The 16,438-nt window shown below is 44.3% G+C and overlaps 1 protein-coding gene across 4 annotated transcripts in view; it reads right to left on the bottom strand.

Moving 5' to 3' along the window:
* FRAS1 (Fraser extracellular matrix complex subunit 1) overlaps positions 1-8,941 on the bottom strand; it is a 157,887-nt gene extending 148,946 nt beyond the window's left edge. For all 4 annotated transcript variants that reach the window (XR_011903541.1, XM_072336480.1, XM_072336481.1 and 1 more), the window contains exons 1-2: positions 8,619-8,941; positions 5,511-5,542 (exon numbers count right to left, since the gene is read on the bottom strand). Coding sequence is in view for 3 of the 4 variants with exons in the window: in XM_072336480.1 (XP_072192581.1) it covers positions 5,511-5,542; positions 8,619-8,679 (93 nt within the window). In the remaining variant the exon portion in view is untranslated. The remainder of the gene's footprint in view (positions 1-5,510; positions 5,543-8,618) is intronic.
* Between the last annotated feature and the right edge of the window lie 7,497 nt (positions 8,942-16,438).

Raw genomic sequence — 16,438 nt, 5'->3', positions numbered from 1 at the left:
GGCCTATAAATTTATCACTCATATATGTTGTAGAAGACCCTCTGGTTGCCACTGGAGTTGGTTACTGGTTTCTTCACATAGACAAGCACGTAGAAAGGGTGGTATTTGCCCTACCTCTCATGCTTGATGTGTTAGTATCTTGACAGCACTTCTGAAACGTGAAAGCCCCTCTAAGGCACCGCTCGTACAAAGCTCTGGGTCAGATGCAGAGCCTTCCACCTGAAACTTAACTTCTCTCTCCTACCTGTAGGCAGAGGTGAAGTGCAAGCAGAGCCTTCGGCTTTTCAAGAGGATCTTACAGTAAACTCCCAGGACTTCATCAATGCCGGAGTTTTTATTTGAGGGGATAATCACACAGTGGTGTTAGAGCTCCCCAATTGCTTCTCAGAGGCAAAAAATGGAAAGCAACTGAAGAATGGACTGATGTGCAAGCTATGCTGATCACCTTTCTATGCTATGTCATACCCATTACCCTGACATAAAATTAACATCTATAGATTCCAAGGTTCTAATTCTGTGTTATTACTGAGAACAAGTTTAGTTTCAAGTTCCTACAAATAGAACAAACGTAATAGTGGAAGGTACTGGCGCTCAGCTCTGCTACTAGCTTTCCTTTTAAAATTGGTGTTTATAGTCCTAGCCAAAAAAATTACATGTCCTACAGCATAGTGGTTTTCATATCGAAAAGAATTATTACATCATACTAAAATGTATGCCCTGATCCACCAAGTAGTAACTCGTAACTGAAGAAGAGATGAAATTTCAGTACATCCTCAGGAGAATACTCTTCATCTCACATCTCAACTTTTTACCTCGTGCCATAAAAAAAAATGTTGCTTACCCACATTCTTCCATATTATGCTATTACTATCAGGAACACAAAGAACACGAGCAGCACATGTATCATTAAAAGAAGAAACAACTACACAACACTTTTCAAGTAGATACTCTTGTCTTTTTTATTTTCCATCTTCAGATCATCTCAGCACTCTGAAATCCTTGTAGATGGCATTTCCTATGCAAGAAGCATCTCATTCATAAACCTGAATGGCACACAATTCATGTAAATTGAAAGGTATATTTTCCATTGCCCTGCACTTCTATTCACAGCCACACAATGCAAGGATAAGCTGGGTATTAAGCACTACACATAAAACATTATTTAGTGTTATGCACTTGCCCTAAGATGCGAGAGGCTAGACAACAGCACTGCACAATCAGTACCGTTACACCAAATTTATCCCCAGCTCTGGCCTCTCCACCATTAGCTGAGAGAGTGACGACATCTAATTGTACCTGTTCGATAAATAAATGTTATCACAGGGCATCATTCAGATCTTATCTCTACAAGAATATAAGAACCTGCAATAGCAGGAAAAAGCTACCTCAATCTCATGAGTCTCCCACACATAACTCATGACGTCCTTAACACTCATGGCAAAGTGGGCAACTGCAGTAGAGCAAACAGGGAGTGCTGACTGCTCCTAGAGAATCCCCCCTCCCCCCCCCCCCCCCCCCCAGCAAAAAGAGCAACAGAATGTTCTGTACAACATTCATTTGCACATTACACAGCAGAGATTCATGCTGTTGTAAACTAGAGTTTATAGCTACAAAGTGTTATATGCATGTTATAAACACAAGTTTATAGTTTTGTTCTCTGGAGGAGCTGAGGATGTAACCCTCAGGCTAAGTGGGAGCAATTAAACCACATTATTTATATCTCCCATTTTCACCGTCTTTAAAGTTACAAAGATAAATTTCAACTGATATCACTGATTCTCATCTTATTTTTCCAGTATTAACTTGCTATCCTTCCAAAAAAAAACAAAATTTAAAAAAAGGTTGCTACCTCCTTTTAACATCACTGCTGCTCTAACTTATGCTTCCTAACCAGAGGTGGTCTGCACCTTCTAAAGACGTATTTCAAATAGTCACTTAACTTATTTAGGATAGAAGCTATCCAGAATGAGATGTATTACTTCATATTTGAAGAAACATTCTCTGTTTATACTTCCCCTTGCACTTCTGACTCAAGCTACAGATGGAAACTGAAGAAAACAAAAGCAACTTAATATCAAACTTTCCTTAGAGTTCCTAGAAGCACACACCCACGCAACTTCCAGATTTTTATCCATTTGTTAAAATTCATTTCCAAAGGAAAATGACACTGGGCACTGAAATGAATGGAATAAACAAAATATAATCCCGATTTAAAGAAAAGCCTTTGGACCTGCTGTGCAAGAGGCTGATTCTAGCTCATCCATCTGTCTGCACTTCTCCTACCCTACCTTGTTCTAATGTCTTCTGCTATCAGTTCAGCCCCTTGCAAGTGTTTCTAGAATGTTACTCCTAGAGCACAGGTTGAATCGATTACCTAATTAACACAGCCAATGGAAGTTGCATTTATGCAACAAATGTCTGGCAACCTGTGATTTTTAGTTTTTGTGCCCTCTTCCATGACTGATTTCAGAGCAGAAGGATTAAAAAGCTCAGCTATCAGAAGAGCTGCCAGACAGGCTCCTCCATTTTCTGGAAAAGGCACAATTGCTAAACGCAAGTCTCTCATTTCAAGACATTTAAGTCAATTAAGAACTTCACTTACCTTGAATCCTTTTTCAGATTTTAGATTTAGGTTTCAAGATGAAAATGGGAAAATAAATTTTTGGTAGCAGCACAAGTACAGTAAAATTTACTGTGAGAGTCTGGTTAGGACTTTTTATTCCTTATTGTTATGATTTCTGTTCCAACTTCAAGATTAAAATCATATTTCACTTCAAGAGAAGTTGCTGCTTTACAGTATTAGACAAGTGCCATGCATGTTATCTGGAAACTCCCAAATGAATCCGTCAATGTAGAAATTCACCCCTGTATCCATTACCAGCAGCTATCGCAACAGACCATGCCCAAAATCAGAAATAAAAGCTAACTGGACATGGCTCAGATGGGCTTGTCCTTGCTTAGCAGACAGAAAGTGCAACTTATCAAACCACACTTTGCATTTAACCCAAACTTCATCTTAATTCATGACCCCATTCTCCCCCTCTCATCTGGCTGAAAACTCCTCTTAGCATAAGCCACCCAGCCAGAAGAACAATGCAGACAGACTTCACTCATACCTCCTCCAAGCATTTTCTTTCACCAGGGCATGACAGTCTCCTCATTCCCACCAACACCATCCTCCAGAAAAACACACAGTGTGCAGATTCTTCTTTGCTAAACAAAGAAAGCAGCTGTGCTGGCTGTGTGGACCTGAAAACTCCCTCGAAGGTGAAGAAAGATGGAACAACACAAGCCTCCTCAGCACAGTTGGAAATGAAACATAAAAATGTGTTTTCCTCAGAGGAAATGCATGAACAGAAGTTGACCCTTGATATACAATCAGCTAAGTCACTCAAACAAGATGCAGAATGCTCTCCCCAACTGGCATTCACTATATGTGAATATTTGATTTGCACTCCAAGGATTTTTCAAGTGACTTAAAAGTTTGGGTTTGCAACAGAAGCAAAACAGCCATGTGCCACGAAGCAAGACCTGCAGCAAGTAGAGTTCCTATAACAACCCAGCCATGGCCCACTTACAGCTACTTGTATATGATACATCAAAAGAAACAAACAAAAAAAGAAACCCTGAGTAGCATGAGACCAAAAGGGAAAAAAGGGGTTTCTAACCATAATTTAAGGAAGATTCTGCAGATGTATTTGCAGGGAGAAGTGAACAACTCTTTCAGTACCACAGGGACACTGCCGTGCAGCCACTGCAGCCAACATACATCACGTAAGGATGCAAAGGTAGGCTTGATACCTCCTTGTCACTCAGAAAAGCTGTCTTCTCTGTAAGTAAATGGTTTTAAATAAACACAGCACAAGTAAAGGCACATTCCTCCTCTGCAACAGATACTATAAAGATAATATTCTTAGTTTTCAAGTTTGCCCTGCACTGGGATTTCTTCAATGAAGGGCGGAATGGTTTCAAACTAAGAGAGGAAAGATTTAGTTTAAATACATGTGGGTTTGTTGTTTTGTTTTGTTTTTTTACAATAAAGGTGGTGTGGTTCTGGAATATGTTGCCCAAAAAGGTGGTGGATGCCCTCATCCTTGGATACACTCAAGGTCAGGCTGAATCAGGCTCTGAGCAACCTGATCTAGCTGTAGATGTCCCTGATCATTGCAGGAGAGTTGGACTAGACTACCTTTAAAGGCTCTTTCCAACTCAATCAACTCTATGAGGTTAAGGGTACTGTGAGCAAGTTCTTATTTAAGACACATGTAATGCAAGATACCATAGTCTTCACATACAAAATTTATGTTAAGGTATCATCAAGATCTGCACTAGCATTTCAAACACACAGCTGGGGGAGAAGAGTAGGGAAAGAACATCAGAACAACAAAAACACAGATAGTGAAAAAACACTTGCGACTGACACATCAGTAAGAAGTGGTGCCCTCACTGAGCTGCTCTGCTCAGAAGAGAGAGAGATCTGTCATACAATTTGATCAAGCTGGAGCCCAGATACTTTCCAATTGCTTTGGAAAGACTGAAGCTCCACATTCCATTTCTAACAGAAACAAACTCATTCGGCCTGATATGGCTTCCCTCAAACCACCCACAGAAAACATTAGCCCCCAGCAATCTGCCCTATCTTTCTCTCTAAGGGCAAAAAAACTTCCTAGTCTGAGGGTCCAGGACAGAAGGTCAAAACCTTCTGTCACACGTATTTTGCACATAGCACAAGTCCAGCTTGGATAAAGGGCTCTACAAGAAATGTAAAAGACTCAGTTTTTCCTGGACACTGCTGCATGCTGCTTCCCATACCAGGGCAATAAATCTCTGAGCAAATCAGCTGAGGGATCAGAGGTTGGAGCAGGAGCATTCCAGAAAAGCAAGCTTTTAGACCATTTTCTTTTAGCCCAAAGTTCCTATGCAAGGAGGACAAGTGCTCCAGAACACAACAGTTTTACAGGAAGTACAGGTTTTTACTATTTCTGAAGTTGCTCACTGAGTATGTACATACAGAGAAAGACTAACAAACAAAATACTTTGGATTTAGAAAGAAGAGTCAAGGTACATATTACTTACCACAATTAGCTGAAAGAGAAATAAGTGTTAAATTGCCATCATTAATATCCCATTAATTTAAGGAAAAAAGGAAACAAACAACTGAACACAATGTGTACCTAATATTACTGAGACACTTCACAACAGACCATTTTGTCTTGCTTAGGACTGCATGCTCACAACTTGTATCTTCCAGGAACCATAAAATCTCTCACAAATAAAAAGATGGAGGTTGGGTTGGGTTCACAGAGACCTAGTGAGAATTTCTGACTGCCCTGAGGGCACTTTTTATTTTGCTGTTATTTTCCCTGCAGGCTGAAGGCTCACAGCTCTATGACCTGCTTTAAGATCACCCATCCCCAGTGACAGAGGTGACAAAATCAGCAGTCAGACTCCAGTTCAACAGCATTTGCTCAAATGCATTCCCCAGCATTAACACATTCAAGCTTACCTACCTCAAACAACAAGCCTTGATAGACACAGGCACCTGCAGGACAAAACCAGAAATTGGATCAGAATCAAGAAACAAACACCACACTCCCCAGTCATTCAGATGGTGCCTTTCAACCCAGTAAGCGTCAGACAGAATATAGTGCAGTGAAACTGAGGGAGACATTAACCTTAAAAGGATCAAACAGCACCGTGACCAAGCCACTCATTTTTCGCTCTTATTTTTGAACAGGTCGATCCATTCCCATACCAACCTTACACCCTCTCAGACAGGGGCCAAAATCCTACATTTGGTGCCACTCAGGTGAGGGGCACATCTTCTCTGCCTTCACTGCCATAACAACAGCTGCCTCCTCTAAGGTAGAAATTCTCGCAATATACACATCAGATGGAGCTTATGATTGCATTTTTACTGTGATTCACGGCCGAAGCTCTCTCTGAAATACAGGAAAGCCACTGCTATTCAAGGGCAAAATATAACCCTTAAAAATGCAGAGTTACATGGTTACATGGCATTTCATTTGCATGCTAAAGAGCAGCCCCTTCTGCGTGCTGCTATAAATCCCTTTATCATTTACAGGAGAAACAAATAAGCACATGAATATCCACATAAAAATGTGATGACTGTGAGCAGAGCTGGCACGAATTCCTGCTCCTAAATCACTCCACATGCAACAGGGGACATTTCCCCTATCGACAGGCTCACAGAACTCCCGTCCTTCAGGCTTCCTTGTTCTCACTGCTGACAATGCTGGATGAGGGAAAGCATCTCCAAGCAAGTGATAGGGAGATCTGCACCCATTCAAGCACATTTTATATACTGTACTTCAATAAATCAAACAAGAAGTTAGAAAATAAAACCATGAATAAGTTGAATGACAGTTCTCTCACTGATTTTCTGGGAAACTGCCATTCTCAAACAACAGCACATATCTGTCTACCGAAAACGTGAGAAGAATGTGAAATCAACATCAGCCCAAGAAATCCGAAAGATGAAAAGCTGCCTCAAGGGACCACACAGACAACTAAGAATTTTCTTGTTGAAGAGTGTTTCCCCCTCCCCCCTCCCAAAAAAAAAGCAGATTAGACAAATTTGTAAGGAAACCCTTGGAGCTATACTGCTTCACATCAACAGCTCCTCCTTTGAGCTGGTCCTCAGCTCAGCAGCAAGAGGCTGCAAAGACACCATCAGGAATTACTTTCCCTCGATGAAAAGATGAGCCACAAGAGCCCAGTCGTGTTTCTTTCAACCCCAGCATGAAGCTTTCTGCCCATGCTGACAACAGACAAATCAAGCCCTATCCATCACACACACTGACCGAGCACAGGAAGAGAGCTGTGTGCCGAAACACTGGCTTTTCACTCCCTCCTTTGCACGGTGCCCTGCACAGCACCCTGAGCTATGTGGTTGGCCACCTGGCATTTGGAAAGCAAGCTCTGTGTTTTCATTGTGGTGTCAAGGCACGTCAGCGCAATGAAGGCTATCCATAAGTATCTGTTCATTCATTTACTTGAATCTCATAGCAGCTCAGGTTAGACTTAGCCAAATCTCAGCTTCATGGCACTGCATTTGCTTTCTCAAAATAGCAGTTATCTTCCTGCCCCTTCACACCTCTTCCCCCACACCCTCCTCTGAGAAGAGATGACTTCGAAGTTCATCATTCTGTTGCAACTCAAAATGCAGCGCAAAAACACTACAAGGTTACTAATTGCTGGAAGGCACATGAAAAATAATACCTAACACCAATCATTTAAAGCCTGGATGTTTTATTCTTGAAAAGGGTTCACTGCCCTTCCTTTCCTGCTCACTTAACAGCTACAGTTCCCTAAAAGAACCAAAACAACGATTAAATATCCTAAATGGTGAATTACTGTGTCAAAGCCCTCACTAAGGGGGCTCTCATTACAAGAGAGTCTAATTACACATAGGACCCTTGGTGCCAGGCATGAGAGCAGCTGTATGCCAAGGGACTCATCGTGTCTACAGCACAGAGTAAGGCACAGGGTAAGAGCAGCTGCCTGAGCAGCACACCTGCTGTCTCCGCTGCACTCTGCACACAGGCTCACCTCAGCCCACGCGCAAGTACAAAGCAAAGACAGAGCCTGTTTCTTCCTCTCTCTATTAAAAGTGCATTTTACTCCCTCACCGGTTATGAAGGACACTCGGATACAATACATCTTTACAAGGCCTGGTAAATCCTCAGTTTCACATACATCATAGCTTTTTACTATTGTTGTTCTCAGTTCTTCCTGTCGTTCCAACATCCCACCCAGAGGCTTTGCTCTGAGCCCAGGACCATACAGGTGGTTGATGGAGGGGCTCCGATTTGCTTTCTTTTTTAAGTGGCGAGTGTCCCAGAAGGCACGGCTCCACAAGTTCGATGTAAGCACGTTTGTGTCTGACGGTTCCTCCATTCACAATCACGCACGCAGCTATTAACTACTTCTGTTCATGAGCACGTGTGGCACCTGGTGTTACACCGGGAGCCGCATTCAGAGAGTCGGTCACGTTGGGAACAAACAGCTCGCACCATTAAAGCCCAAGTCAGGCAGGGCACACACCTTTCCCTTCTGCCATCACCACCACCTGCGACTGGCCATGGGACAGTGCGCTCTCCCCCATTCCGCGCTCGGAACCCACCGTCCTAAGGAACGCGAGCACCTCAGGAAGCCCGCTTTGGAAAAACCCACCCGCAGCCTGGCGGTGGATCCGCAGCAGTTCCCTCCTCGCCCTCAGATGCCCACCACCCTGTCGCGACTCCCGCAACCCCAGCCTCACCGAAGGCACCGCAGCCCCCGGCCGCAGCCGGACAGCCCCGCCGGCACTCGGGCACCCGATCCGGGGGGCAGCCGCACAAGCACCGCCCCGGCTCCCCTCGGCTCCCCGCGCTCCGTGAAGCGGCGGCAGGACGGGGAGAGCCGCCCGCGGAGAGGCCGCCAAAATGGCGGGGGGCGGCAGGCGGACCCCCGCCCGGGTCGGGGCCGGCGGGGAGGCGCCCCGAAACCCCGGGGGAAAGGCCGGGGGCTTCTCCTCAGAGCAACAGCCTTCCGGGAGCAGCGACCGGAGCTGAGAGAGAGCCGGGGAAGGGGCCCAGCGCGAGGCAGCGACTCACCTGAGGCGGCGGCGGCGGCCAGCGCGGCGCTGAGCAGGAACAGCGGCAGCCAGGCGCCCATGGCCGGCTGCAAGCGAACGAAGAGGAGCGCGCCGCAGGGAGGGCGGGCAGCGCCGCGCCGGAGATAGGCGTCCCGCCGCCCCCCGGCAGGTGCCGGGGCCGCGCCTCGCCCCCGCCCCGCCGCCAAACTTTCCCGCAGACAAAGCGGCCCCGCTCCGCAGCCCGCCGCGCCTCCCGGCCCCGCCGCTCCTCGCTCTCCCGCCCCCGGCGGCGGGCGGCGCGGGGCGAGCGGCACGAGCGGCTGGGCGCGGGGCTGAGCCTCGGCAACGCCTCCGCCCCCGGCCCTGCGGGCGCCCAGCTGTGCTGCTCGGGGACGGCGCGCGGGGAGCGAGCCGCCAGGCCGCGCGTGGCGGCGGTTGGGGGGGGCGGGCGAGGGGGGTGGTGGTCGCGCGGTGGTCGGAACGCGCCTCGTGGGGCTGCGGGGCAGCCGGTGCGCGGTGCTGGGCACGGGGGGAACCTGAGGCGCGGCAGCGTGCCGCAAGGGAGTGCTGCCCTGTCCCAGGTCAGCTGGGTACGCGCTCAAAGCGCCTTCAAACCGGCCAGCTCAGAACTCAGTGCGCTTTGCTCTTCACCTGGCACAGAAATAATCAAAGGACAGCAGGAAGCACGGACCGAGCGCCCAGAACTCCATAAAGATAACGAGGCCGCACAAAGCAGGCTTTCTTTTTTAGGCACTCCTCGAGCTCCTGTCCCGGCGCTCCGAGCCGCTCCATTCACAGCACCACGTGCTCAGCAGGAGAGCTGCGCTCGTTTCTGCAAGCGCTGCTGCGCTGCCAGAATGGGGAGCCCTTGGGGCAGGGGACAGAAACCTCTAAGAGCAAAAACAAGAAACATTGACCCTATTTTTATTAGGCTGTGAGCAAAGTCATCTTCAGTTCATTGCAGTGCACCTACGTTGTAGCAGAGTCTCACTTATGAGGGAGAGGATCCATCACTTGTCCAACGCTGGACCATTGATGTGCTTTATTTTGTTTGTTTAATACAGCTGGTCTGATGAAATGCAGCTATGCCAGCTAATTTAATAGCAATCCCTCACGGTAACTCAATCTGCTCAGTTCTGATCGCTTCCTAATGAACACCACTGTTTTGAACTCAGAGTTGGAGGTCATTTTTTTCCCCCCAGGACTGTATGCTGTTAATTACTGTAACAACTTCAACAAACATGAGAAGTAAGATGTAGAGCATGGCACTGATCCGAGCTGCAAGCAGTAATCTGCATGATGAGCTTGTGGCTGCTATACCAACATTACTCATTAGCTGCTAGTGGGAACTACTTACACAAAAAGGAGGTGCAGAGAGACGTCCTAACCACCAGCACACACATATAAACACTACCCAGACAAATATTTCATGTTAATTCAGAATACTACAGAAACGATTAAGGGAACGAACACATGGGCCTTAATTCCCTCTCAGTTAATCAAATAAAAATCAGGACAGCTTAGCTGAACTCAAAGGAGCACGAGCCAGGCAAAGCAGGTGGAAATAGTTAAGGAGAGCCAGGCATTCAGTGTCCATTAACTTTATAGCTATGCAAAGCCCTAGAGGTTCCTGCCATGTAAAGGCACTGCTGCACCAGGTGCACATTTAACATCCAAATGGAACATTTCTGGCTGCTTGCTGTGCTCATTTTCTGTTAACCAGTGGTATAAAGCAAGGCAACTGAACACTGTCAATATTTTCTTGTCATATAACCACCTTCCCTACACACACAGGATCTTTCAAATTACTGCTGCAGAGCAGTCTGCCTGTTGGCTTTGAATCATACAAAGCTATGCAGAAACACAGCCTCTGACATACTTCAGCATTTCAGTCAGTGCAGGAGAAAAGCTCCCAGACAACACACCTTTGCAATATATAAGGTATTTTTCATTTCTGTGCTCAACTGCATGCTAGTATGTTTTGTTCTGCTGTGTCCAGGAGGAAGAGAGGGAAGATTAGCACGGAGAAAAAGCCGCTTACCTGCACATCTTTGATTATTGCATGTTTCTGTCTACCTTTCCTGTACAATTCTGTATCCTTTTACAATTGCCCCATTTTCAGCTGTCTCTTCTCTGTTTCTTCTACCTTCCTGTCTGCTGTTCTCATTTTGTTTCTCCTTCCCTCTTCCTTTTCCCCCCATCTCCAGAGTGCTGACCTGCTCATCATTCCCATGCCATTACCTTGCTTTTGTCATTTCTCCACTACTACACTATAGCCCTTAACGTTTTATGAAAACCAAGGGGTTTGAAAATTCAAGGCCAACGAACGCAGCTCCTTAAGGTACATATGACCAGACTGCAGGCAAAAGCAGCTGGAGATGCAAGCTGAGCAAAGAAAAAAAGTGGTCCTTGTAGGAGTCAATTTCTACATAAATCTACTCCATATCCCCATGCAACATAGTGGAAAAAGCAAAGATTTAAGTCAGTTTCTTTCCATCTCACCAACGTATACAAAGAATGAAGGAAAGCACTTTTGCTGTTGTTGTTAGAATCCATACCATTCTGGTCTCAGCAGACTTGAGTATGTGAACTTTTAATAACATTAAGGGAGCACATATTTCACCACTCAACTGTCAAGGCAGATAGCATTACAGGTTTTAACTCACTCAAGATTACCATAAAAGTAGCTTACATTAACATTATTCCAAAGAAGCTGTTAAAGTCAGTCAAAGAATTCAAGACAATTTCAGATATGTAGCCATTCTAGAGGAGGCTGCTCTTCATTAGGATCCTGGAAAAGATACTTAAAAGAAAACATTCCAAGTTTTGCACCAAGGCCTCAGAAATTGTAATGTTTTGTATAGTCTTCTCTTTCACATCTGTGGTTTTTTAACCCCTAATTCAATACAAAACCAGCTTTTCTGTTTTGAGTCTGTTTACCAGGTAACAGCAATGTAAGTAACAGAACAGACTATCCAGAGAAATGGGATTTCAGTAAGACTGAAAGTATACGTCTTGCAAAGCAGTAACACAACTGTCATCTGGAGCCACATATCTCAGACACAGCAGCACAAAAACTCACAGAGATTCTAAGACTAAGCGTAGTGTTTTTGTAAGCATACTTCTATCAGATCTCTGGGCTGAGGTCAGTTCTCCATGCATTTGTCTTCAGGTACTGTTTTTCAATTTGGCATGCAAATCACTAGTTTGTGTCAGATGAGTCGTGACTTCCATCCATTGAAAACCGAGCACATGGTGACACATACACATAGAACAGCTGAAGAGGCTGAAGACTCTTCTCAGACTTTGAATTTCTTGGACTTCAGATCACATGGTGGACTCAGAAATCTGTGAGTTACACCTTCCAGAGACAACCATGACCTCCATCGAGAAGCTTGTTAAGTGAACAGAAGTCTCCTACCAAACCAGCTGCTTTTCAGAATAACTCAAAAAGCAGCAAGTAGGCAACTGTGAAACAATTTTTTTCTGTTTTGCCACACCCGATTTTTAATTAGGAGGAGGATGGGGGTAGGGAGAGGCACCTTTAGTCTATCTCTGCTCTGTCTTCTCTGAAGATAATTTGACCTGATAAAGTCAGAGAGCAGTAAAATAAACTGACCTTCTTCAGAGAACAGTCACACTACTGCACTTGCACAAGTCAGAGGATTTAGTGTCTCTGGGTGAAAAAAATAAACTCTATAGAGAAAATTGAAGAGAAAGAAACCAGGTACAAACAATCCACAATGAAATTACACTGTACCTCCTTCCCTTCCCTGGAGTGAAAAAGCACACATCCGATGCAACTCTCCTAACAAATATTAAATGGCAAAACCAATTCATCTTTGATAACAGTGCTGTGCTGAATTCCAAGCAGCAACCCTGTCAAAATTCAACAAAAACCTCTACCGGTGGATATTTTTCTTGGCATAGAACAATAATGTGCCAGAGGCTGTAACTGTGCCCTAAGTAAATCACAGTTCTCACATGGAAAACAAACAAAAGTGGTATTAAGTGGCACATGGGTTTTTTTGGGAGAGGACTTAACTTCATTCCCTAACATGTCAAGACACTCCATTGACAGGAAGCTTGGCTTGACTTTAATGTGTTCTCTAAAGGATTCTTTCTAACCTACGTTTGAGATAAAGAACTGAATAGGTTTTATCTGACCTAAGGAAAACAAAACAACAGCTTCCTTTCATAATATTCAGATGCTGTGATAAAGCTAGGAGATGGAACTTGCTCTCATGCAGCACAAGGCCTGATATAACCTATCCATCTTTGACTACCATGTGTTGTACTTCTGTCTTGTCAAATAAATAAAGCAACTTTGCTCATCTAAGTACATATATGTGGAGAGGACAGATGTATTTTTAACATGGTGACTAAATTTGTGGCCCAACAGATTAGGATACAAAACCCGTCCTTGATTTCAGTTACAAGTTTTCCAACTTCTGTAGCCTTCCCAGTATCTTCTCACAAAGGCTTTTGGAAGGAAACGACAGTTTGAATGCCAGTCTAATAAGCTTTAAGAAGAATCTTCATTTCAGGGTCTGGAATTTCAGTACAGTATACATTTTACTCCTTCACAGTATCCAGTATTTATAATACCCAAGACTACAAATCACTACTGGAACAAAGGAAGTCCAGTCTTTTCTCAATGTCACTGCATACAGACAAGGAATAATGAGAGACTACTTTTGTGCACTACGCATAACAGAGCAGCTTTGTTAATGAACACTGAGGTTAGGCTTTAAGATAATACACATCTCATGCCGTTATAGATCAATGCTGAATTATTTTGAATATTTTGGAAATATATATCTATTTCAGAAATATTTCTCTTGAAAAATGAAAAACCTAAACTGTCATTGCCTCCTTGTCAATACAAAACCCTGTCAGAAAGCCCAGGTAAAAGCAGGAAAAAAGTGTTTCCCAAACTAAGTATCTATCAAATTTCCCTTGCTTCTCTTTACAGGAGATAGTCTGTGCAAATGCATGCATGCACATGCTGAGCAGCACACACACACACCTGGACTCTGATGAAGCATTTGATTGACTACACTCATTCAGCACTGCTCTCCAGAACAACTGCAGTCAGTCCAGCAGCACCTTGGTAGCAAAGTACAGAGGCCATCAAACACTACAGTGGAAAACATTCTAGCAGGCACTTTCCAGAAACCTCAGAAGTAAATGTCTTTCTACCACACAGAACATGTCTGTACTTGACACCAGCTAGAGTTCTGCATTTGTTCCAGTCCCCCAAATCCACTCCTCTTCACTAATAAACTCTGAAAGAGAAAAGTAAGTATGCCTGGGAAATCCTTGTGAAAGAAAATGCACTTGCAATGGCTCAGAGCCCCTGAAATAAGGTTTCTCATAGGGCACCTCTGGTGTAAAGTCACCACTCACTTTGCTTGAACGCCATCTTTTCTGAAGGCTATCTGCAGGTCATTTCCAGTTTTGTTCTTCTCATAACCAGACTTTACTAATGTTGGAAAATGATATTTTACTGGCCTCCTACAAGGAAGCACATTTAAAGAAACTGAAGTACCATTTGCCTTACTGCTCCCTTATTTCCAATCCAGTCAGTTCTCCTATGGTCTTGCCTAGGCCTTGCTGCACTGTAATCACAGGACTCCTCCTGCTGGAAAGACAAAGTTTCAAGGGAGAGGAACACACTTGTTAATCACTACCCTTTCTACTGAAATAAATAAATAAATAAATAAATAAAAAATGTACACCTTGGGATTGGGTTTTTTGTTCAGCTTTCTTTAGGCTAAGAGAACAATCACCAATCACTCTCCACTTTAACAATACCCACAAACACTATTCACACCAGACTTTTAATGAAAACCTTCAGCGCAGGTACATAATATAAAGACACCAGCCTCAAAGGAGCCAAACCCTAAAGAGCCCTGCTCCCCCAAAGAGGGTCACACCAAGCAACCCCTTGCAGTACCACAGCCCTCATGTATACCTGTGCAGCTCCACGAGTGACCGAAACAACGAGGCACTGCACAGTTACCACTTGTCTTAATTCAGAATTTCTCTCTTCCCAGCAATTTTGGAAGAGTTTGTTTTTTGCCCTTGTTTTCCAAGTACTCTCAAAGCTAGAAAACTTCACCTCATGTTTGACTTAGAATTGTACAGTAGGAAACTCAATACTTTTTTTGATTACTTCTACATTTTTCACAGGCTGTTCTAGCAAGAAGCCTGATCTTTGTGCTCAAAACTCTCCCCAGTGAGTACCTGCCTGTGCTATGTGGTAGAGCACTCCCCACTGTGGGTAAAGGCAACCATAGAACAAGCAACCTGTATTGAAAGCCACTGATCAAAGGCAGTACAAAGCCTCAGATGTTAATGAGCATACCTAAAATCAGCTCTCTGTTGTTAGTTAAGGACTTCACTAATGACCGAATTTCCTTGACCTTTTTACTGTTTCTATGCATGTCATGTTACAAATAAAGCCTGCCTCAGCATTTAGAAAGTCCTTACTCCTTGCAGGCACAATTTGATGTTTAAACAAGACTTCACCAGTGACATCATCTGGATAAGCAGCACACTGTTCCCAGATCTATCCAAGCAGTTTTGTAGGCTTCAGATAAAGTGCTCAGCATGGTATCTTATACAAGCCTACCTTTCAGAGCAGATACTGAAACACATAAAGTAGAACTTGGTAGCTCTGATTCTGGGAAAATTAACAAGAATGTCAAATTCACGATGCATGAAAGGCTGACATTACCTGATGTTTTGGACATTTCTGCCATTACAGTACAACAGAACAGCGACTGTGAGACTGGTGCAACTTCCAACAGTGAGCAGCCTGGAAAAACCCCCAGTGGGTATAGAGCAGCTAGCCCTCCTTGCATCAGGTTTGAACACTGCACTTGCAATATCCCTACCCTGCCGTAACTTCACCTCCATCCCATAGTTTACAGCAAAAGCTCTGTGAACTCAGTATGACCTACACAGATTGAAATTTTCTGGAGTGCAACTAATTCCCGTACAAGTCCAGGTTTAGGCTGCGAGCCTAAACCCTTCATTCCCCACAACTGCATGCATGTTTCCATCGCAAATTCTTCCTTGTTTGGGCACATACTTCTGTAAGTATCAACTGTGAATTTCAGTTCGTTGCCTGCTTCTCCTTCATTAAAGTAACAGCAGCCTCATATAGAGTAATTTAAAGCAGTAATCATACATCATTTGCATTACTAAGTGTATTGCAGCACTCCCTTATTTCTGCAGGGAGCATTTCTCAATACTCAATCAGTAGCTATTCCAAGTGCTGTACATCACCTCCTGGCTTCTTAGCCTCATAGCACCCTTGTGGGAAGCAGAGAGAATCGTCTTTAACTTAGTAACCTGATTCTTCCCCAATATGTATTTTTGGCTGAAATGCAGTTGCCAAACAAATTCAGCATAGCTTGGATTATGCTAAGCCAAGTTGGACAGAATAGAGAGAAGGACAGAAAACCCCTTGGGAGAAGAGTTGGATGCCCCGGTGAGCATTTTTACTTGAGCAGCGTAACAGAAGATTGCCTTGTCCTTCTGTCCATTTTCCCAGGCACCTCTCCCTTCTTGCTGATGGCAATACACGCACAGCAAAGTATGGTTTGCTAGTAGAAAACACCATTTGGAGACTTGCCAGCTGCTCTACAGGAACCAAACATAGCTGCTCTCACGTCTAACTTCGTATTAAGAGTTCACTTGGAGTACCCTTCACTAAAGAGTTACTCACTTAAAATACATTTGTACTTACTGCAAGGAACATCACACAAAAACAGTGCAGACAAGTTACTGCCTTGTAACACATCATCTCTTGCTTTGCCATGCATTTCT

The sequence above is a fragment of the Excalfactoria chinensis genome, chromosome 4, assembly GCF_039878825.1.
Source record: "Excalfactoria chinensis isolate bCotChi1 chromosome 4, bCotChi1.hap2, whole genome shotgun sequence".
Classification (NCBI taxonomy): Eukaryota; Metazoa; Chordata; class Aves; order Galliformes; family Phasianidae; genus Excalfactoria; species Excalfactoria chinensis.
This window is presented reverse-complemented; position numbering and strand designations above follow the sequence as displayed.